This window comes from Oncorhynchus mykiss, chromosome 28 (genome assembly GCF_057628025.1).
Source record: "Oncorhynchus mykiss isolate SJ-2025 chromosome 28, ASM5762802v1, whole genome shotgun sequence".
NCBI classification, from domain to species: Eukaryota; Metazoa; Chordata; class Actinopteri; order Salmoniformes; family Salmonidae; genus Oncorhynchus; species Oncorhynchus mykiss.
This window is the reverse complement of record NC_143049.1, coordinates 5677470-5702006: the sequence shown is the minus strand read 5'-3', so window position 1 is coordinate 5702006 and position 24537 is coordinate 5677470. Positions and strand designations below refer to the sequence as shown.

The window sequence follows — 24537 nt, the reverse complement described above, 5'->3', positions numbered from 1 at the left end:
GCTAGTTGGCTTTGAGTTTAGACAAACAATTTGAGTTTAGACAAACAATGCACAGATCAACCAGGAAGAATCAGCCTCTATCTAAATGTTAATATCTTCATATCTGGATCTGAACTTTACACATATGGAGTTGAATTGTACGCCCATAAAATGCATCAGTATGTGAATTGGAACACTTCACCTGCAGAGTTTTTGAGGAGTTGGATTTGCATAACATTGTGATCCTACAAACTTCCGATATTTTAAAATAAAATGTAGCCTACACTGTAAAACCTTTCCTGTTGTTTTTACGGTTACTTACAGGCTTCCGGTTGTCTGTAATTACCTAAAATAAAGGTACCATATGTTACCATATTTTACAGTATACTGTTACTGTAATCTTTTTTATCATTGTAAAACTTACAGGCAACTGGCTGCATGTAAATTACCATAAAACAACAGTATAGTGCATTACTGTAATCCATAATGGCTCTCAATCCTGTCCATCAGAATGGTTTGAAAAAGTTGCCAGTTGCCATTCCCACAATGCTGTGTGGTTACAGTAATGTACTGTTAAACAAAAGTTTATTTGGAATTTAGAGTATTATTTAGTGTTTAGGCCTAAAATCATCCAGAGTGCATTGCCCTTAATTGCAATCTACTGTAGATAATTAATATAGTACTTTAGTGGTAGTTTTACAGTATAGCCTATTACTGTCAAAACAACAAGAAAGTGTTAGTCATAGTCTATTTGCTGCCCTCCTAAAGTAGCCTAATGGTGCAGTTTCAAACATCTAAGGATTGTCTTCGCTCTGGGTATATGGGTGTTTTATGGGGACAACGAAAGTATGCCCACCACAATTGTCAAACATAGACTAACTCAAAATTATAGGCAAAAGCTTTTGTGTACATTTGTCTTGCAATTATCATTATTCTGATCGAAATTAGGATCATACCAGCGTTCTGCCCTATAGTAATTAAAACGCCCCCCTGATTGGTCAGATAGATTATCCCAACGGGCCTCGCGTTCCTACTAACGCGCGAGTGGGATGGAGCGCGAGTCACAGTCTGCCCAGGGCGAGGGCAAGAAGCACACAAGGACCCGTCAAGGAGGCCAACGCTCCAGTCTCTCACCCAGGCCACTATTTACGTGCGTTTAATGTCGCTTCGTAAAACACACAATTACAGAAGCGTTTTAAACGTATATGCGCGCAGGGGGAACGTTAAGTGGGGCTGAATACAGTCCATTCACTGCAACTGTTCTGAAGAGCCACAAAGAAAGTGTGTTGAGAAGGACTCGAGTTGTGTGCGAACCCTCTCCACAAAAAAATACCGACACGGAGGAAGAGGATAAATTAAGTTTCGACCGAACTGCATTTTGTATTAATCGTTATTGTGGAAGAGAAAATGAATGCCGGAGAAGAGAATCTGCTGAAGTCCATCAGCAACGACACTTTACTGGACCTGACGCAGCGATACGGCCAGTCCGCCTTCGGCTTTGGACCTGGCCACATTACTGGAAGTCCTGGAGGGCGATATCCTCTCACACCGGCCGCAGACTTCCTCTCGGGTCAGACGGGCAAGTCCAACGAAAGTGGCGGGGAGCAGACCAGTGATGACGATGACGACCGTTTCGACCCTCTGGACCCCCGGAAGAGGGGTTCCGCATTCGACGATGACAAACACGGGGGTCCTCTTTCCAAGAAGCCCAAAGAGCAGCGGTCTCTGCGCCTGAGCATCAATGCGCGCGAGAGGAGACGGATGCACGACCTGAACGACGCACTGGACGGCCTCCGTTCTGTGATCCCGTATGCGCACAGCCCGTCAGTGAGGAAACTCTCCAAAATAGCCACTCTCCTCCTGGCAAAGAACTACATCCTCATGCAGGCTCAGGCTCTGGAGGAGATGAGGCGGCTGGTGGCTTATCTGAACCAGGGACAGAGCATCACCTCGCCCATCCCCACCCCCATTGCACCATTTGGACAGGCTGCCGTATACCCCTTCACGGGCTCGGCACTCGCCACCTGCGCGGAGAAATACTCGGGGACACCTGCAAGTCTCTTTAAGCAACATAACGACAAGCCTTGTTAACGTTTTATTTGTATAGCCTATACCTGAACTTCACCCACTTGTATCCAAGTCTAATGCGTAAATCCTAAAAGAAATAACTGCTGTGATGTTTCATCCAGATTAATAAAAAATAATAAAAAAACATGAAAAACTACACTGGTGTTTAGTAAGGCTAGATTAGGGTTGGAGCTGGCAAATTGCTGTTTAAAAGTGTTTCTCTATACTCTCCTCAGAGTTAAAGGAATTGTATTGCTGTGGCAGTGTCATGTTTTAATTGACAGTTTGACATGTTATGTGTGATGTGTTATGTTATGTGTGACTATAAAAACGGCACCCTTGCAAAAGTTTTGAATTATCTATTTCGTATTCTTGTGTAGTCTACAGACCTACTATGCAACATTCAGTGAAACAGAAAATAACGAGAGAGATGACAAGATTGCGTTCCAACTTCAATAGTTTTTTTTTTTTTGCAGCACTGTCGTTTATGAATGCACTTTCCCTCATTTTAACAGACGCTATGTGAGGAAACACTAGTGTATGATATTTTTGGAAAATATGTATTGATGATTTTGGTTTTGTTATTGCACAATTCACATGATTGTACAACTGTGGAAAACTACTTGGATCAAAGTACTGTTATGTTATTCGTTTTCAAAACAACAGCCTTTACAGACAAAACAAATTGGTTGTGTTGCAACATGAATTTCATATATTGTTTATATGTCTTTATAAATAAAACATATCTATGGTCGAATATGATTCGTTTTTTTTCTTAAACTTAATTCCACACAATTTAACCATGCTCAAATCATGCTCAAAAATAGAAATGACACATTCATTCACTTAACTTGTTTATTTAATCATTTTTGTTATTAGAATTAGAATTGCCAATTTGTCACACATTCGTCAGTTTTAAGCCTACAATTTGTTAAAATTATTGTAGTTTACAGACGTCTGACTTTAGGTATCTCTCGCTCTAAAATTAGTTGAATTGATTGAATTCAATACGACCAAAACATAAATAAAATGATTGATTTCCAAATGAGTAACATAAATCAGTTTTATTAATATAATTTGTGTGTAGGCCTACTACACTAGGCTAGGCCTTTCTAAAATGATCGTATGAAAATCACAGCAATTAGCACTTAATCTCACTCATAGCCTTTCTAGACTCGATGACACTGACAAACCAATCCATCACTAATTTCTGCGCAATGTCTAGAATGAATGGGTCCTACAAAATGAGTTTGAAACATCGTTGAGTGCTCCGCTCTATTTCTTCCCCATTAGACACCCTTTGAAATGAAGAGCTACATTTATAACCCAGTAAACGCGCCGGTTCTGGCTGGTGGGACCCGCTGGCGTGATAAGGGCTCGGTGGCGCTGAAGGGAAGGGCGCAAGTGCCGCCCGCGGCAACCAGGACCTGTCTCCCGGTATTTGGGTGATTGCAAGGCCTCCGCGAGCTTTCTCCAACTCGGTCCAGTAATATTAAGACAATTCCAGCTCCTGTCTCCCTCGACGTCTTAATTAGATGAACGGGGCAGTTTTGATTCGCAGGGCAGGCCATTGCACGGAAAACTTCAGTTCCGTAAAAAAATGAATAAGGTTTACAGAAAACTCTTTAACACCAAACTCCGTATCAACTTGATAAATAACTCCTCTGAAATTGATTACATTAATTTTGTTAAAATATTTATTCTAATTAAAAATAAATACATGTAATGCCTTTTTCACCAATATCAACGAGTTTCAAATGTAGGCAGTGTTATGATTATGTTCAGTAATTATTATTCGAACCACAGTTTCATGGGATGTTTAAGGGATAATGCTACAGAACCCTGTGTTTGCAGGATATTTTGGCACGGTGATGACCCCAAGATGGTATATTTTCATTAAAAACTTAATTTTGATTTATTTATTCATACTATTTCAGCCTTCCACAAGATATAGTCTCCACACAAATATAGGGTTGCTAGAGACACGAACCAGTCGTTCAGTCTTGTTGTTCTGTATCTATGGACGCAACCCAGTCGTTCAGTCTTGTTGTTCTGTATCTATGGACGCGTCCCAGTCGTTCAGTCTTGTTGTTCTGTATCTATGGACGCGTCCCAGTCGTTCAGTCTTGTTGTTCTGTATCTATGGACGCGTCCCAGTCGTTCATTCTATTGGTTCTGTGTCTATGGACACGACCCAGTCGTTCAGTCTTGTTGTTCTGTATCTATGGACGCGACCCAGTCGTTCAGTCTTGTTGTTCTGTATCTATGGACGCGACCCAGTCGTTCAGTCTTGTTGTTCTGTATCTATGGACGCGACCCAGTCGTTCAGTCTTGTTGTTCTGTATCTATGGACACGTCCCAGTCGTTCAGTCTTGTTGTTCTGTATCTATGGACGCGACCCAGTCGTTCAGTCTTGTTGTTCTGTATCTATGGACACGTCCCAGTCGTTCAGTCTTGTTGTTCTGTATCTATGGACGCGTCCCAGTCGTTCAGTCTTGTTGTTCTGTATCTATGGACGCGTTCCAGTTGTTCAGTCTTGTTGTTCTGTATCTATGGACGCGTCCCAGTCGTTCAGTCTTGTGGTTCTGTGTCTATGGACGCGTCCCAGTCGTTCAGTCTTGTTGTTCTGTATCTATGGACGCGACCAAGTCGTTCAGTCTTGTTGTTCTGTATCTATGGACGCGTCCCAGTCGTTCAGTCTTGTTGTTCTGTATCTATGGACGCGTCCCAGTCGTTCAGTCTTGTGGTTCTGTGTCTATGGACGCGACCCAGTCGTTCAGTCTTGTGGTTCTGTATCTATGGACGCGTCCCAGTCGTTCAGTCTTGTGGTTCTGTGTCTATGGACGCGACCCAGTCGTTCAGTCTTGTGGTTCTGTATCTATGGACGCGTCCCAGTCGTTCAGTCTTGTTGTTCTGTATCTATGGACGCGTCCCAGTCGTTCAGTCTTGTTGTTCTGTATCTATGGACGCGTCCCAGTCGTTCAGTCTTGTTGTTCTGTATCTATGGACGCGTCCCAGTCGTTCATTCTATTGGTTCTGTGTCTATGGACACGACCCAGTCGTTCAGTCTTGTTGTTCTGTATCTATGGACGCGACCCAGTCGTTCAGTCTTGTTGTTCTGTATCTATGGACGCGACCCAGTCGTTCAGTCTTGTTGTTCTGTATCTATGGACGCGACCCAGTCGTTCAGTCTTGTTGTTCTGTATCTATGGACACGTCCCAGTCGTTCAGTCTTGTTGTTCTGTATCTATGGACGCGTCCCAGTCGTTCAGTCTTGTTGTTCTGTATCTATGGACGCGTTCCAGTTGTTCAGTCTTGTTGTTCTGTATCTATGGACGCGTCCCAGTCGTTCAGTCTTGTGGTTCTGTGTCTATGGACGCGTCCCAGTCGTTCAGTCTTGTTGTTCTGTATCTATGGACGCGACCAAGTCGTTCAGTCTTGTTGTTCTGTATCTATGGACGCGTCCCAGTCGTTCAGTCTTGTTGTTCTGTATCTATGGACGCGTCCCAGTCGTTCAGTCTTGTGGTTCTGTGTCTATGGACGCGACCCAGTCGTTCAGTCTTGTGGTTCTGTATCTATGGACGCGTCCCAGTCGTTCAGTCTTGTGGTTCTGTGTCTATGGACGCGACCCAGTCGTTCAGTCTTGTGGTTCTGTATCTATGGACGCGTCCCAGTCGTTCAGTCTTTTTGTTCTGTATCTATGGACGTGACCCAGTCGTTCGTTCTAAATGTTCCATTGCCATACTGGCTGGCAACGGTCGTATCCCTTGTTTGCTAGCTAGACAATTATGGCTAATTTACAGTCACGTCAAACAAATAACAGCAAAGTAGCTGCATTTGCATTGGTTTAATCTTTTTTCTAGTGACAGTTATTTGGATACATCCATAACAATAAACTGATGAGGCGCTACTTCGCCTGGCACAGAAAATATGCTCACTTGTCAGGACACTGTTGTTCAGAGGAGCTAGCCAACAACACAGCTACAGTAACACAATCACTTCAAACTGAAGCTGGAATGACTGCAAATTATCTGTGTTTTGTTGTACCTTTTTTCAATTGACATTTTTTTGTATATATCCATAAATATGATGCCAGTTGAATCATGCTTTCGACTGGCTGAGAAACGCTGCCTGTAAGACAGCAATTTTAATACAAATCTCTGCTGTTGAAAACGAAATGTCATTCTAAAAGAAATGTGAGATAATGTCTAGATGCTTTTATAGTGGAGATCAAGTTTATGAATTGCCTGGTTGGGCTGATGAGACAATGGATTGCGTAGTCAGATGGAACAGAGTAAATATGTATTTTAACATCATAGATTTAGCAGGTGGTAACTTGTGGAATAGACACCGACTGGAATGTGGTTTTAACCAATCAGCATTCAGAATTAGACCCACCCGTTTTAGAAATAACTGTAACCACACCTGTCCTCAATGTAGGCCTACATTTAAGAGGAATATTTTATGTAAATATCTATTTGTTTTTCACAATAGGCTACCTCTAAAGAAATGTTGGTCTGGGGAAAAAAAGGTGTGAGAAAGCTGCTTTTCAGTCAGAGTGAGGCATAACTTTACACTTTGCCACCTTTTACCCACTAGTCTGTCTGTGCGTAAAACCAGCCTATCCCTTAGCTGTGTCCAAGTGGGACACCAGGCTATGGATAACAAAGAAGATAGTGTGAACTTCACATAATATGAATAAGATCGGTCTACTCGTTAGTCACTCAATCATTCCGTCTCTCTGTCAGTCTGCCAGTCGCTAAGGGTATTGCCCCAGTCACTCTCTCTCACAGTTCAGATGGACGTCATAACAGCATCCCACCCCAGCATCTCAAATTGGCGTTCTGATGACATATGACTCCCTCAGCAGCTCCGCGTGACAGGCAGAGGACCGGGGATACGTTGTGACAAACGGTGCCATTGATGCTAGGCCATAGCCTCGGTCTCATACTCAATCACTCTCCACTTCGGCTGGATGAGACGGTTGCCTTTTTGCACAGACGTCTGGTAAACTGCATGGTTTATCACTTGATACAGTTTGTGTTCGTGGAAACAACTTTCAATATAGCCATAGCTTGTAGATTTCAAGGTGACATTTATTTATTATTACAATAAAGGCCTATTGGTGCCTTCTTGACCTTATGTGGTGTGGGACACAGTCAGACCAGAGGCCGAACTGGTCATTAACTCTGAATGAATTATTTAAATATTATGTAGAACAGAATACTTCAATGCCCTTGAAATTGAATTTGTATTGAAAACAATAACAAAACCAACAACCGAAACATGCTACTTTAGAAAGGCTTGTCAATTGTCAATGATTTATAAATAGTTTATAGACTGCTGATTATTAGTTTAACTATGTGGTATACCAAAATATTATCAGTATTTATGATAATGGAACCAAAATGAAATTGCTTAATCTCCACCCCCTAATCTGTGTTGGGAAACATTTACATAGCCTACTCATATACTGACTCTCTTGGTCACACACACACACACACACACACACACACACACACACACACACACACACACACACACACACACACACACACACACACACACACACACACACACGTTATGTAGACCAACACACTCCTGCCTGCACAACTGTGTCCAATCTAGTGCACAGTACTGCTGCATCTCTGGTGTCTGTAAACATTTGTGTTTGTTCTCAGTGGGATCAGAAGGGAGTGATTTCATTAGCAGGGCCAGGAGCTTTGAGGTATGTTGTTGTGCTTTTCCACAACCCGATGGTATAGTAGTAAAAACATATGCCCTTAAGTGCCAACTTCTCTCTAATGCGTCTGACAGTGCTGCTTTCTCTAATTAAGCTCTTACAGAGCCTAGCCTACATGTCTGATGCACATTGTGACACTCTTTATCACACTCGTATACATAGAGGACAAACAAATACACACACACGCGCACACACACACACACACAGACACATACTAGAGACCTATGTGGAATACAAACAAACAATACTGCCGAGGGTTGTTGAGGGAATGGGGTTGGGGATGTGGGGGGTGTGTTAGATTTAAAGGCTAGGCAGGTTTTTGTTCAAATCTGCTCAGGGAGGCAAACATTTTCTGTTAGATGCCAACTGACACTGAAAACTGGTGTTTGGGCAGGATCAAGTGGGGGATGGGGTGAAAAGGTTGCATAAACAATAGGGCCGGATGTGTGTGTGTGGGCCGGACATGTGTGTGTGTGTGTGTTCGGGGGGGCATGTGTGTTTATGTATGTGTCTGATTCTGGTTGTCTGTATGTGGTGAAGAAGGGCAGCAGAGAGAAAGAGAAAGAAAGAGGGAGACAGAGAGAAGGAAGCGCTGATGTCTCTGTACTATATGTGGCACTGGAAGGACCCCCCAGTGTTAATTTCCTCTATGACGTCACGGTTCTCATCCCTCCCAGCCCCGCCTTGTCGGAAGCGATGAGCGGGTGAGTCAGTTGGTTCCGAGGAGCCATGTGATTTGGGGCGACGTTGCTGTGAGTGTGGTGGGATGGGTATGGGCCTTCCATTCGTTACCCTCATCAGGCGGGGATAGGGTGGATGTAGTTTGGGGGGGGGGGGGGGTTACTATGTGCTCCCATGGCCGCAAACCTTCAGAACATGGCAGTCAAGCAAAGTGTTTTGCTTATCGCCACAAGGCACCTGACACCACGCATTGTAAACCCGGAATGTGTAGACGGGCCGGGGCTGGGGCTAGGGTGGGACTGGAGAGATGGGAGATGAGAAGAGCAGGGAGGGGAGACTGCAGGACAACATGAACATGGAGGAGCTAATTTGTCTCTGTCTATTGTATTGTTTGAATTATACAGTACTTTGTCTCTCGGGGCTGATCTCAAGATAGTTGTCTATACCAATGTTATCTAACGGCGAGAACACATTGATATTCTGAATCACCCTAAAATCAAATTTCTCTCTGTCACTCCCCCTGACCCCTTTCGCTGCCTCAAATCCGTCCTTCCCTTTTATTATTTCCCAGTCTCTCCTACTCTTGATCTCTGTCTCTCTCCTTCTCTTTCCCTCTATCCCTGCATCCCTCTTTCATAGATGCCATTCTCTTCCTCCCTCCCACTGTGGTCTTGATAGAGGATGTGAGTTGACAAACGGGGGCATCCGTTACCTTGGCACAGCCTAATCTCTGTAATGGTCCTCAGACACATCACTGACTGGTGGGGAACTTTGGGGGGAAATGGAAGGAAAATGGGGGCACAGACACACATACCTACTCCTCCACCCTCCATGTCTAGCTCCCTGCTCCGTACCAGCTGAACACACACACATACAAGCACCTCACCCATCACCCTGCTCGGTACCAGCTGAGGAGGGATGTGGTTTTTTGGGGGAGTGGGGGAGCTCGTTATCCTCATTAATTAATGCCAAAGGCGATGTAATTGGCCATCCATAATCCTCCATGCGGAGACACAGTGACAGGCAGGGCCGGCCCAATTCTCCACAGCAACTCATAAACACACGCACTGGAAATAAAGATGCACTTCACTCGAATCCTGACTGAGTTTGGGACTGGATGTGTGAGGGAAAGGGGGAGGGGGGAGTAGTGATAGCTGTGTGTGTGTGTGTGTGTGTGTGTGTGTGTGTGTGTGTGTGTGTGTGTGTGTGTGTGTGTGTGTGTGTGTGTGTGTGTGTGTGTGTGTGTGAGGGGTAGGCCTCAGTAAGCCTACATAGAACATATTAACCTCTGTTAGTGATACCAAGCCCCACACACAGCCAATCCTGCATCTGATTGTCATCCTCAACCACTGTCTAACTGTAGCTGCTTCTCAGTCTCTGTTTGGTGTTTTTCTTTCTCATTTAATTTACTCTTAATTTGGAGCTTATGTGTGTTACAAAACATGATGTTAAAGGATAAAGATTTTTCAGACAGTTAGAGTCCAGTGGCTGGGTCTTGGTTGTGAGTCGGACAGGGGGGTGCAGATGGGGGGGTGCGACAGTCATCCGCATGAAAGGCAAGATTAAGGGCGTTTCCCCGTCTCGCGCTCCCCCAGTTAAAAGCAGTGGAACATGCGCACGGTCAAGGATCAGTGGAATGAGGAGCTTGTAGGCTGATCTGGGTCTCATTTTCTGCTTAATAAGGCCGGTTTAAAAAGTCATTTTGGGGGGGATGTGACTCCTTTAAACCTGCTCATTATCAATACTAGCGCTTCACTTAAGTACTTCAGGAACCGCTGTGTTTAATTAATATTGCGACGTGCACATGGATTAGCTGACAGGCTGGAATGGAGCAGAGAGAGGGGACGGGGAGTTGGGGGACTAAAATTGATGAAGAACTTTCAAGGGCACTGATTTCATTAAGCAGCTTCATTACGACCCAAATAACTCTTCATGTCATTTCAATGCTCCAATTGCTCTCCCAGACTCTCTCTCACACACACACACACACACACACACACACACACACACACACACACACACACACACACACACACACACACACACACACACACACACACACACACACACACACACTTATTGTGCTGTGTATGAGGAGGACACAAGAAGGCGTTTCATGTTAGATGGCTTTGTAACAAGGATATTTTTTAAAGTTTAAGTTGTGAAGTAACTGCCTACTGTATATTATGTTTTAATTGATATGACGGCTGACCTTGCAGCCGTCCATTGCAATTTAATTCTGATTTGTTGTCGAATAGTTTTTCCTTGAACCTCACAAACCCAAAGTCACTTGAGAGGTTTGAAGGTCATGGGTTTACAGGAAAAGCAGGCTTGAGAGAAGAGTGTGTTGGAGGTGTACGGCTTGTCACAATCCGCTAGCAACTTCCACCACTCAGACCCACTGTCCTCTACCACAGAGTTACAGTCCCTAAAGGTTCTTGTGGGCTCTTCATCCCAATCTGTTTAGGCCTGGACTGTTCTGTATCTGGAGCCATGCAGGAAAATGGTGGACTTGAGGGGCACTGTCTCTAAATCTCTGGGTTTGTCTTTGCATGACCAATTACAGGGGCCAATACTGTGGTAGCTTGCTGGTGACATGAAGCTCACTGTCACTGTTAAACTAGTAGCAGGTCACAATCAGTCAGTCAATCAATCAATATTTTAAACAGGCAATAATAAAAATCAATCAATCCAAGAAAATAGGGTGATTTGGTTTGTTTGGAACAAGGTTTGATCTCTTATTGATGATATTGGTAACGATAGCTACATATTGCTGCAAAAACCAAACACCTTTGGTTGAGATCACATCAGATCATTGCTGAATCATCTATTCCCATTCTGTGAAGTGTTTGACATGATCCCATGTCGCCTCTAGACCAACATCAACAGTTGTATTTCTATCTCGCCTTTGTCCCCTTTTCTGTCTCAGTACATGCAAGTCTAAAGTCTTTTGGTGTATAAATAGTATTATAAGAGGGATGAAGCAAGTAGTTCTTGATCCAAAGAAGTGGACTGAATGGCTAATGTTTGATTGTAGAATGAGAGAAGAGCTGAGAAGGGAGAGGGACAGGCTAGTTTTAGATACACAGAGGAGGAGGAGAGGGGGGGGGGTCTGATTTTAATCATCACAGTGGAGGTCTACCTACATTATTTGGGTTTGACTTGTTGATAGCATTGACACTGTCCAACTGAGTATCAGGTGATATCAAAGGGGGTTTAGCGAGTTTTGTGCTGGGGATAATTCCTTTGACATATTTCAATATAGAAGATTGAGGTTTCTCGAGGACACCCGCAATGGAGAATTTGTCTTACTGTATAACCACAGCAGAAGCAGGGAGAGAGCGAGAAAGAAATTAGAAGAGAGAGAGAGCGAGAGCGAAAGAGAAGAAAAGAGAGCGCACCCACTTTTTAAGGAAGGGATATCAGAAGTAGTTGCCCTGCAGTACTAGAGTATAGGCTATAGTGAATTACAGTACAGTACACTAGCTAAGCTAACAGCTAACACAAGTTAATGCCACTCCAGCTAATGCTCTGGATAAGACTCATCTCCACAACCTTGTTATGATTTTTCATAGAATGCAAAAAGAGGATAATTGTCAGGAGGTGAGTGTAGCTGGTGCATGAAGTCAGGCACAGGAGAGCAGAATGAGTGAGCAACGTACTTTACTCAACAAGGCACAAGGTAACCATTACACTTGACAAAAACAAGACGGTAGAGAAAACGCACGGGTGAAACACAGCATCCTTTGAATAAACCAGCCGGCAACGCCGAGCGCCGCCTGAACAAGGAGAGGCACCGACTTCGGCGTAAGTCGTGACAATAATAATAGACGCAATCCTTTCCTCTCTAATCTGTAACACTGTTATTGCTGTGATTGATGGTTTGTCTCTAGTAGGAAATAACAGAAAACAATCACTTCTGGTTTGTTTTTGAGGAATTGTAAAAACAATTTTTAAAAAATGGTTATGAATGGGGACAAAGTATCCTAACACAATTTTTGATAGCTAGCCTATATGTCATAACTGGAAGAGGAGCTATTTAACTTTTTACTACTTTAATACACATAAGTTAATTTGTCCCAATTCTTTTGGTCCCCAAAAATGGGGGAACTATGTACAAAAAGTGCTGTCATTTCTAAATGGTTCACCCAATATGGGTGAAAATACTGTTAAATTAAAGCTGACAGTCTGCACTTTAACTACATCAAGCTTGTGACTCCATATATTTGTTGGATGCTGTTTTTACTTGAATTGATTTATTAGGATCCCCATTAGCCGACACCAATGGCGACAGCTAGTCTTACTGGTGTCCGACATATAACAAAAAATACATTACAGACAAAATACTTAACAATTTACATACATTTAAAAACATTAACATGTAGTGTGTGTGTGCATCTATCAGTTACACATACATGTCAGTACATACACACAACAAGTAGGTCACATGGGGGAGAGGCGTTGTGCCGTGAGGTGTTGCTTTATTTGTTTTTTGAAACCAGGATTGCTGTTCACTTGCGCTACATAAGATGGAAGTGAGTCCTATGCCCTAATGGTTCTGTACAATTCGTTGAATTTGTTCTGGACCTGGGGACTGTGAAAAGGCAGTGGGGCCTGGTGGGGTAAGTGTTTGTGTCAGTGCTGTGTGTAAGTTGACTATGCAAATCATTTGGAATTTCCAACACATTGTTTCTTATGAAAACAAGAAGTGATGCAGTCAGTCAGAGACTGGCATAGTATTAATGTGAACCCTCTGATTAAAATGAAGAGCAAGACGTGTGGCTCTGTTCTTGTCATGCCCTGATTTGTTTCACCTGTCCTTATGCTTGTCTCCACCCCCTCCAGGTGTCGCCCATCTCCCCCACTTATCCTCTGGGTATTTATACCTGTGTTCTCTGTCTGTCTGTTGCCAGTTTGTTTTGTTTCAACAGTGAAGAGGCGACTCCGGGATGTTGGCCTTCTAGGCAGAGTTGCAAAGAAAAATCTATATTTCGGATTGGCCAAGAAAAATAAAATATTAAGATGGGCAAAGAACAGAGACACTGGACAGAGGAACTCTGCCTAGAAGGCCAGCATCCCGGAGTCGCCTCTTCACTGTTGACGTTGAGACGGGTATTTTGCGGGTACTGTTTAATGGAGCTGCTAGTTGAGGACTTGTGAGGTGTCTGTTTCTCAAACTAGACACTCTAATGTACTTGTCCTCTTGCTCAGTTGTGCACCGGGGCCTCCCACTCCTCTTTCTAATCTGGTTAGAGACAGTTTGCGCTGTTCTTTGAAGGGAGTAGTACACAGCGCTGTACGAGATCTTCAGTTTCTTGGCAATTTCTTGCATTGAATAGCCATCTTTTTCTCAGGACAAGAATGGACTGATGAGTTTCAGAAGAAAGTTATTTGTTTCTAGCCATGTTGAGCCTGTAATCGAACCCACAAATGCTGATGCTCCAGATACTCAACTAGTCTAAGGCCAGTTTTATTGCTTCTTTAATCAAAACAACAGTTTCAGCTGTGCTAACATAATTGCAAAAGGTTTTCTAATGATAAATTATAAACTTGGATTAGCTAACACAACGTGCCATTAGAACACAGGAGTGATGGTTGCTGATAATGGGCCTCTGTGCGCCTATGTAGATATTCCATTAAACAAATCTGCCGTTTCCAGCTACAGTAGTCATTTACAACATTAACAATGTCTACACTGTATTTCTGATCAATTTGATGTTATTTTAATGGACAAAAATGTGTTTTTCTTTCAAGAACATTTCTAAGTGACCCCAAACTTTTGAACAATAGTGTATGTTTTCTCATCAACAGGTTATGGTCAATAATATCAAAGATTTACAGACCTCTACATGCTTTGTAAGTAGGAAAACCTGCAGAATCGGCAGTGTATCAGATAAAGTGCAAATTAATTACTTTAAAAAATCATACAATGTGATTATCTGGATTTCGGTTTTAGATTCCGTCTCTCACAGTTGAAGTGTACCGTTGATTAATATTACAGACCTCTACATGCTTTGTAAGTAGGAAAACCTGCAAAATCGGCAATGTATCAAATACTTGTTCTCCCCACTGTACATATTATTATATTTGCTGTATGTATTTTTTATTTGATTGTATATCTATCCATCTATGTCCTAATCAATATAAAGGAGGAAATGTTGCTCAATGTTGATCAAAATCAAAGCTGTAATGCATCCTGATGTCTTTGCTTGCTGGTTTCATTAGGGCCCCCCAGATACAACTGCAGGTCTTGACAGGTGGAGAAGCAGTCAGCAACCATCTTCTGGTAAACAGACCGCTCACTCTGAACCAGCAGGAGATGCTGCTCTTGCTTCTTCAGTTTGGCTGACTTAACAGCTTCTAGCAGATTGGCAGATCTGAAGACCTGATAGTTGTTCCTCTGGGACTGCCAGCACAGGTCTGTCCAGGGCTTAGTGCTTGAGATGCGGGGCAGCAATTTCTACACGTACCTATGGAAAATACAGAAATAATGTGAGATCAATAAAAGTAGTGCCAATCATGTTGGAGGTCAATTAAATAATGTGTTAATGCTTTTACATACCAAGTGTTGTCATCGATTCCTTGTAGAGACGCCACACTGCTGCTTTTGCCACATGGGACGGCAACAACTTTCCACCAACGTGTTTGTGTCCTGAGTGGCGTCCTGGTAATACAATGGCATTATCCTCTGCGTAGTTGGTAATGAAGTTCACCATGCTCATGCTTCAGGTGTAACTGTGCTTGCTTGGGCCAGCTCTCTTTTTGATGGGAGGCATTAGACCATTCTCCTTGACAGGTGGAGGAGGGTCAGGCATCTTCTACTGATGCTGAAAGACACATTCTAGATACAAATAGATTTGCATTATTAAACAATAGATGCAAAATGGCATTCTGAGATATCACTACACACAGTTCATAAACATAATGTTATAGCTAGCATGCCAGCCATCGAACTTCAGCTGGCTAACTAACAGCAAGCTTTAACTAGCAACACAAAATGATTGTCATAGCTATCTAAAGTTAACCACATAGGTTCAATGTTAGCTAGCATGCCAGCCATTGAACTTCAGCTGGCTATCTAACAGCAAGCTTTAACTAGCAATACAAACCGATTGTCACACCTAGCTAAAGTTAACCAAATAGGTTCAATGTTAGCTAGCTAGCTAGTTAGCTAGCTATAACTAGCAATGCAAAATGGCATTCTGAGAAAACATCACAGACAATGTTTTTACATAAATCAGTGATTTCCTCATCATCTGATTCATTTTCATAGTCCGAGAGCATCAGAATGGCACGATCGTCCTCCAGGAAGTAGTCCATCACAACATTTTCCCTCTGACCTCTGTCGATAGCACCTGAAATTCAGGTTAACAATGTTATTGAGAGCAGTTCTCCATGGCTAACGTTATATGTTTCGAAACAACTGCAATAGAATGTAGAACTGCAGTAGCTCACATGTTTGAGAAGGCATTTCTGCCGAAAAACACAAAAAACACAGCTCTCCTATAAAGTTGTGACTTGCAAAATAAGCCTAGTTTCCTGAATTGGGTCACTTATGTGTTTCATGTGCTTGTTTTGGTTACATACAGTGCATTCAGAAAGTATTCAGACCCCATGACTTTTTCCACATTTTGTTAATTTCGAGCCTTCTTCTAAAATGGATTCATTTGTTTTTTCCTCGTCATTCTGCACTCAATACCCCATAATGACAAAGTAAAAACAGGTTTTTAGACATTTTGGCAAATTTATAAAAAATAAAACACTGACATATCGCATTTACATAAATATTCAGACCCTTTACTCAATACTTTGTTGAAGCACCTTTGGCAGTGATTACAGCCTTAAGTCTTCTTGGTGTCGTGTCTTTGGCTATGCCGGATTAATTAAGTGATATGACATGTTATTCTATAAAATAATTTCTCTGTAATTAATATTACCTGACTAAGCTGAATCAGGTAAATGTAATTAACTAGAAAGTAGGGGCACCACGAAAGAATGTTATAGAGCTGTTATCTTCCGAATAAACTCTTAAAGACCTAGTAATCTTTTACATCAGTAGCAGTCAATATTTAATCGTCACTTTATACAGTCTCATCTGAAAGTTGTAAATTCTTGGTTATCTTCACGAACCCTGGCTAACAAGTTGAATCAGCAATACAAAATTTGGTTTAATTATTTATTTTCTAAAAACTTAAATAATCACACAGAATTATATCTACACAGAATGGATCATACATTGATTACAAATTATGTCAAAAAGGAAAATGTCCCTAGTGGACGGAACAGATATGACGGCTTTCCACAAAGAAAGGGGGTTTGGTTTTGAATGAAAGAGCGGGAAGACTGAGTAACAAAGGGAGATACTATGCTCTCGTATATACAGAATCTTATGCATTCTAAATAACCGCCCATATGGAAAAAGTAAATGAAAGGAATATTTACTCTGAGCTGTGCTTCAATAGGTTGGTTGTAGATGGAAGGCCAGGTTGTCGAGCAGGTATCTCTTGTCCTCTGAAGAAGTCTCTGGTGGTAAACTGGATACGTTGTAGTATTGTTGTGTTTGATAGACTCAATACGTCGTCCGTCCTTTCCTAGCCCACGTTTACAGCAGCTGCTACTAACTCAACGGCTAGGAGGTATCACTTCTGGAGTGAATAAATCTAATGTATTTATATAGCCCTTCGTACATCGGCTGATATCTCAAAGTGCTGTACAGAAACCCAGCCGAAAACCCCAAACAGCAAGCAATGCAGGTGTAGAAGCACGGTGGCTAGGAAAAACTCCCTAGAAAGGCCAAAACCTAGAGAGGAACCAGGCTATGTGGGGTGGCCAGTCCTCTTCTGGCTGTGCCGGGTGGAGATTATAACAGAACATGGCCAAGATGTTCAAATGTTCATAAATGACCAGCATGGTCGAATAATAATAAGGCAGAACAGTTGAAACTGGACCAGCAGCACGGCCAGGTGGACTGGGGACAGCAAGGAGTCATCATGTCAGGTAGTCCTGGGGCATGGTCCTAGGGCTCAGGTCCTCCGAGAGAGAGAAAGAAAGAGAGAAGGAGAGAATTAGAGAGCGCACACTTAGATTCACACAGGACATCGATTAGGACAGGAGAAGTACTCCAGATATAACAAACTGACCCTAGCCCCTGACACATAAACCACTCCAGCATAAATACTGGAGGCTGAGACAGGAGGGGTCAGAAGACACTGTGGCCCCATCCGAGGACACCCCCGGACAGGGCCAAACAGGAAGGATATAACCCCACCCACTTTGCCAAAGCACAGCCCCCACACCACTAGAGGGATATCTTCAACCACCAACTTACCATCCTGAGACAGGGCTGAGTATAGCCCACAAAGATCTCCGCCATGGCACAACCCAAGGGGGGGCGCCAACCCAGACAGGATGACCACATCAGTGAATCAACCCACTCAGGTGACGCACCCCTTCCAGGGACGGCATGAGAGAGCCCCAGTAAGCCAGTGACTCAGCCCCTGTAATAGGGTTAGAGGCAGAGAATCCCAGTGGAAAGAGGGGAACCGGCCAGGCAGAGACAGCAAGGGCGGTTCGTTGCTCCAGAGCCTTTCCGTTCACCTTCCCACTCCTGGGCCAGACTACACTCAATCATATGACCCACTGAAGAGATGAGTCTTCAGTAAAGACTTAAAGGTTGAGACCGAGTTTGCATCTCTGACATGGGTAGGCAGACCGTTCCATAAAAATGGAGCTCTATAGGAGAAAGCCCCGCCTCCAGCTGTTTGCTTAGAAATTCTAGGGACAATTAGGAGGCCTGCATCTTGTGACCGTAGCGTACGTGCAGGTATGTACGGCAGGACCAAATTAGAGAGATAGGTAGGAGCAAGCCCATGTAATGCTTTGTAGGTTAGCAGTAAAACCTTGAAATCAGCCCTTGCTTTGACAGGAAGCCAGTGTAGGGAGGCTAGCACTGGAGTAATATGATCAAATTTTTTGGTTCTAGTCAGGATTCTAGCAGCCGTATTTAGCACTAACTGAAGTTTATTTAGTGCTTTATCCGGGTAGCCGGAAAGTAGAGCATTGCAGTAGTCTAACCTAGAAGTGACAAAAGCATGGATTAATTTTTCTGCATAATTTTTGGACAGAAAGTTTCTGATTTGTGCAATGTTACGTAGATGGAAAAAAGCTGTCCTTGAAATGGTCTTGATATGTTCTTCAAAAGAGTGATCAGGGTCCAGAGTAACGCCAAGGTCCTTCACAGTTTTATAAGAGTTCAAAGTTCATACCAAGTTGCCATACTTTTAAGCTCGTGCTATAGTTCTGGCTGGTATGTCGAAATTCATCCTTTCGGCGTGTCAATCAATCAGATCCTCTCAAGCTCTGTAAGGTTGGATAGGGAATTCGACTGGGATCAAGTCCGGGCTCTGGCTGGGCCACTCAAGGACATTCAGAGACTTGTCCCAAAGCCACTCCTGTGTTGTCTTGCTGTGTGCATAGGGTTGTTGTCCTTTTGGAAGGTGAACCTTCACCCCAGTCTGAGATCCTGAGCCCTCTGGAGCAGGTTTTCATCAAGGATCTCTCTGTATTTTTCTCCATTCCCCTTTCCCTCGATCCTGACTACTCTCCCAGTCCTTGCCTGTGAAAAACATTCCCACAGCATGATGCTGCCACCACCATGCTTCACAGTAGGGATGGTGCCAGGTTTCCGCCATACGTGACGTTTGGCATTCAGGCCAAAGAATTCAATCTTGGTATCATCATTGTTTCTCATGGTCTGAGAGTTCTTCAGGTGTCTTTTGGCAAACACCAAGTGGGCTGGAATGTGCCTTTTACTGAGGAGGGGCTTCCGTCTCGCCACTCTACCATAAAGGTGGAGTGCTGCAGAGATGGTGTCCTTCTGGAAGGTTCTCCCATCTCCACAGAGGAACTCTGGAGCTCTGTCAGAGTGACCATCGGGTTCTTGATCACCTCCCTGACCAAGGCCCTTCACCCCCGATTGCTCAGTTTGTCTGGGCGGCCAGCTCTAGGTAGAGTTTTGGTGTTTCCACACTTCTTCCATTTAACAATGAGGGAGGCCACTGTGTTCTTGGGGACCTTCAATGCTGCAGAAATATTTTGTACCCTTCCCCAGATCTGTGGCTCAACACAATCTTGTCTCAGAGCTCTACAAACAATTCCTTCGACCTCATGGCTTGGTATTTGGTATGACATGCACTTTTAAATAGAGATGTTTGTGCCTTTCCAAATCATGTCCAATCAGTTGAATTTACCACAGGTGGACTCCAGTTGTAGAAACATTTCAAGGATGATCAATGAAAACAGAAACAGGATGCACCTGAGCTCAATTTTGAGTCTCATAGAAAAGAGTCCTTATTTAGATAATGTATCTGTTAGAAAAGGTAATACATTTGCAAAATGTTCTAAAAACCTGTGTTTGCTTTGTCTTAATGGGTTATTGTGTGTAGATTGATGAGTTTTTTGTTATTCAGTTGATTTCAGAATAAGGCTGTAATGTAACAACATGTGTAGAAAGTCAAGGGGGTCTGAATACAAATGCGATGTAAATGCTTCAGAATTCACAAAAAGTATAGAACAAAATGTATAGTATCTCCTAAGCCTGTGTTTACCACAGACCATATTTTCTGCCTTTATCCCAAAACCCTAAAAAATAAATCATTAATTTCCCCATAGGCTTTGGCCAACGAGCCATGGCAGAGTTGTGCCTACAAAAAGACACCATTACTATTGCCAAAGACAGTACAGTATGAAGATAGGTAGAACATGCTACTCCAATAGAAATTCCTGATCACAATTGTAGGCGATGTCATGGCTGGCTAAATTCATGCACAGAAACGGTCGTCTCACGCCGAAATTACGTATGTGCAGGCCGTCAAATTAAAGGCACTCCTTCGATATAAAGTTGTTTATGATGAAAATTACAACGTTTCAGTTTGTCACCGTCACTAGGTTGGAGTAATAACATGTTCAACTACTGAAATCTAGGCTGAGAAATTGAACAACTAAGGAAGATTTTTTCATTGACTTCTCAACCCCAAACCCCGGCTTGGTCGGCTTGGTCTGTTTCACAAGCGTTCCCAGAAATTTCGCAAGCGAAACATTGCTTCTGGGTTTAGAAAGTCTGTGCTACTGTGCACTACTATGAGTGGTTTCTTCTTCTTCAGTTGGGCTTTCTCGCAAAGTGAAAAACGAATGGTGCATTACTGCCACCTGCTGAATTGGGTGTGGTAGAGACTGGGACTATGTTCTTATTGTTTATATTCTGGATTTGAGACCACAGGTGGTCAGGAACAGTATCAAAGCTTCGAGGATGTCTTCATCAGGCTGTTGGAGTGTGAGGAGGCTCTGGAGATCTCCAGCATTTTCCTCTTTGCTGGTTATTGTGTTCTGTAGGATTCTTCTCTGATTTGTGTAACTCGTACAGGTAGAGCAGAATGTGTTCCATGGTTTCCTATTCTTACATTGCCCAGTGTTGTGTTTCTTTATGCGATGGAGGTAGTGGTTAAGGCTGCACCCACTGGGCACACACTGGTTGAATCAACGTTGTTTCCACGTTTTTTCAATGAAGTTAAGTGGAACCAACGTGGAATAGATGTTGAGTTGACGTCTGTGCCCAGTGGGCAGTGTCCTAGTCTTTGTCTTCCGATGGTGATTTCTGTTTCTCCCCTGGAATCGTTGATGTGAGTTTACTAATGTGTGGATGGAATGTAGGAGTCTCCCTTTCTCTTCTCTTCTTCTATCCAGTCCTTCTACCATTGTTAGTTATCTTGAGTTTGATGATGGATTTGACTTTAGTCTTGCTCATTGGGACGAGGATGTTTAGCTCTTGATGTGGGGCGTCTTTTGCTGTTTCTTTAGCGGTTTCATTTCCACGTGTGCTGATACACATCCAAAACTAATCCTGGTGTGATGCTGAATGATATGATGTAGAATTTGTTGTATGTTGTACGTTAAATCCTGTCTGTCACTGTTGTTCTCTCGCTCCAGGCCTTGTAGTGTTGATTTTGAGTCTGAGAAAATGATGACTCCCTCCAGTTTGGATTCCTCCTCCCATGATAGCGCTAGGATGCAGGCCATTAGCTTTGTTGTGAAATGATACATGGTCCATAATTCTTCCTCCCTAGTTATGTTAAGCTTTGAATAGGCTCCACCAGCATGGCCTGTTTTGCGGTATTTGAAGCCATCTGTGTACTGTATATCGGTGTGGCTGATGGGTAGTGGGAGTTTAGATATCCCTATGTCATTTGTCCCTTGGTCACTTTACCCTTTCCCTCCTTAATCATCTCTAGTAGTGAGAAGTCGACCTTTGGAGAGGGTAGAAGCCACGGTGGGGTGATAGGCAGTGGGAGTGATGGACTGAGGTGTAAGTCCTGGGTCTAGGCAGGTAGTCTAGTGGTTAAGAGTGTTGGGTCTGTAACTGAAAGCTTCCTGATTTGAAATTAGCCAACATTTCTAAAAACCTGTTTTCGCTTTGTCATTATGGGGTATTGTGTATAGATTGATGTGGGAAAAAAATATTTTATTCATTAATCCAAAATGTGGAAAAAGTCAAGGGGTTTAAATACTTTCCAAAGGCACCCTATATCGTCAGGCCATACTTTGACAGCTTATTTTTACCCCAACTCAGTGGTCTGAAACTCCTGGTTGAAGGCTACATATAGAAAGTCAAATGATGCTGGATTACAACGTGTAATTGCTATTGGAATCCAGCCAGAGTTAGGATATGCACAATCTTGAACTTTTAATCACCTGTAAGCTGCATTTAGAATGACTGCCAAGGGGAGAAGGGTCTGAACGTGTTCAGCGGGCGTTCCCTAACAAGGGGGAATTCAGACCCTTCATTCTTCTCAACGGCTCCCTCCTTTGAGGGATGTTGCTTCAATATATCCACATAATTTTCCTACCTCATGATGCCATTTGTTTTGTGAAGTGCACCAGCCCATCCTGTAGCAAAGCACACCCACAACATGATGCTGCCACCCTTGTGTTTCACTGTTGGAATGGTGTTCTTCGGCTTGCAGGCCTCCCCTTTTTTCCTCCAAACATAACGATGCTCATTATGACCATAGAGTTCAATTTTTGTTTCACCAGACCAGAGGACATTTGTACGATCTTCCAAAAAAGGACGATCTTTGTCCCCATGTGCAGTTGCAAATGATAGTCTGGATTTTTTTATGGCGGTTTTAGAGCAGTGGCTTCCTCCTTGCTGAGCGGCCTTTCAGGTTGTGTTGATATTGATATAGGACTGGTTTTACTGTGGACATAGATGCTTTTGTACCTGTTTCCTCCATCTCTTAGAGACAGAATGCTTCCCCTTCCTGAGTGGTATGACAGCTGCGTGGTCCCATGGTGTTATTACTTGCGTACTATTGTTTGTACAGGTGTACATAGTACCTTCAGGCATTTGGAAATTGCTCCCAAAGATGAACCAGACTTGTGGAGCTCTTGTCGCGCCCTGACCTTAGAGATCCTTTTTATGTCTCTATTTTGGTTTGGTCAGGGCTTGAGTTGGGGTGGGCATTCTATGTTTTGTGTTCTATGTTTTCTATTTCTGTGTGTTGGCTGGGTGTGGTTCTCAATCAGAGGCAGCTGTCTATCGTTGTCTCTGATTGAGAACCATACTTAGGTAGCCTTTTCCCACCTGTGTTTTGTGGGTAGTTGTTTTCTGTTTTTGTGTTTGCACCAGACAGAAATGTTTGGGTTTCGTTCGTTCTCTTTGTTTGTTATTCAGTGTTCTGTTCTATTAATAAATTATGAACACTTACCACGCTGCTCTTTGGTCCACTTCTACAGAACTACCAACCACCAAAAGACCAAGCAGCGTGGTGAAAGGGACTCCTGGACATGGGAGGAGATCCTAGACGGGAAGGGCCCCTGGAGGCAGGCTGGGTGGCAACATTACGAAGGAACACAGCTGGCAAGGAAGGCTGAGAGGCAGCCCCAAATTTTTTTTGAGACCTGAGCCCACTCCCCGTGCTTACCAGGGCGAGCATGTGACTGGTCAGACCCCTATGGGGTGATGTGCACGGTGTCTCGGCTGAGCATTCACAGGCCAGTGTGCTCGGTGCCAGCGTCCTGCATTTGCCGGGTGGAAGCTGGCATCCAGCCAGAATGGGTGGGGCCAGCTCTGAGCTCGAGACCCCCAGTGTGCCTCCACGGCCTAGTGTGTCCGGTGCCTTGGCCAAGGAGGAGGCCGCCTGTATGTCTCCCCAGCCTGGTGAGTCCTGTGCCTGTTCCCAGAACCAGGTCTCCTGTGTGTCTCCCCAGCCTGGTGAGTCATGTGCCTGTCTCCTGTCCGGCGCCGCTAGAGTCTCCCTCCTGTCCGGCGCCGCCAGGGTCGCCCTCCTGTCCGGCGCCGCCAGAGTCGCCCTCCTGTCCGCGGTCGGTGGTGAGGGTCCACATCCCGCACCAGAGCCGCCACCGCGGATAGATGCCCACCCAGACCCTCCCCTATAGGTTTAGGTTTTGCGGCCAGAGTCCGCACCTTTTGGGGGGGGGGGGGGGGGGGTACTGTCACGCCCTGACCTTAGAGATCCTTTTTATGTCTCTATTTTGGTTTGGTCAGGGCGTGAGTTGGGGTGGGCATTCTATGTTTTGTGTTCTATGTTTTCTATTTCTGTGTGTTGGCTGGGTGTGGTTCTCAGAGGCAGCTGTCTATCGTTGTCTCTGATTGAGAACCATACTTGGGTAGCCTTTTCCCACCTGTGTTTTGTTGGGTAGTTTTTGTGTTTGCACCAGACAGAAATGTTTGGGTTTTGTTCGTTCTCTTTGTTTGTTATTCAGTGTTCTGTTCTATTAATAAATTATGAACACTTCCCACGCTGCACTTTGGTCCACTTCTTCAAACAGCCGTTACAAGTCTACAATTTTTTTCTGAGGTCTTGGCTGATTTCTTTTGATTGTACCATCGTGTCAAGCAAAGAGGCACTGAGTTTGAAGGTAGGCCTTGAAATACATCCACAGGTACACCTCCAATTGACTCAAATTATGTCAATTAGCCTATCAGAAGCTTCTAAAGATATGACACCATTTTCTGGAATTTTCCAAGCTGTTTCAAGGCACAATCAACT

At 43.7% G+C, this 24537-nt stretch overlaps 1 protein-coding gene across 1 annotated transcript; it reads left to right on the top strand.

Annotated features, from left to right (window-relative positions):
* The first annotated feature begins 1043 nt into the window (after window positions 1–1043).
* On the top strand, window positions 1044–2803 carry LOC110508381 (class E basic helix-loop-helix protein 23-like). The gene has a single exon (XM_021588878.3). It carries the CDS (start codon window positions 1387–1389, stop codon window positions 2068–2070), a length of 684 nt encoding a protein of 227 aa, XP_021444553.1. The 5' UTR covers window positions 1044–1386; the 3' UTR covers window positions 2071–2803.
* The last annotated feature ends 21734 nt before the right edge of the window (window positions 2804–24537 follow it).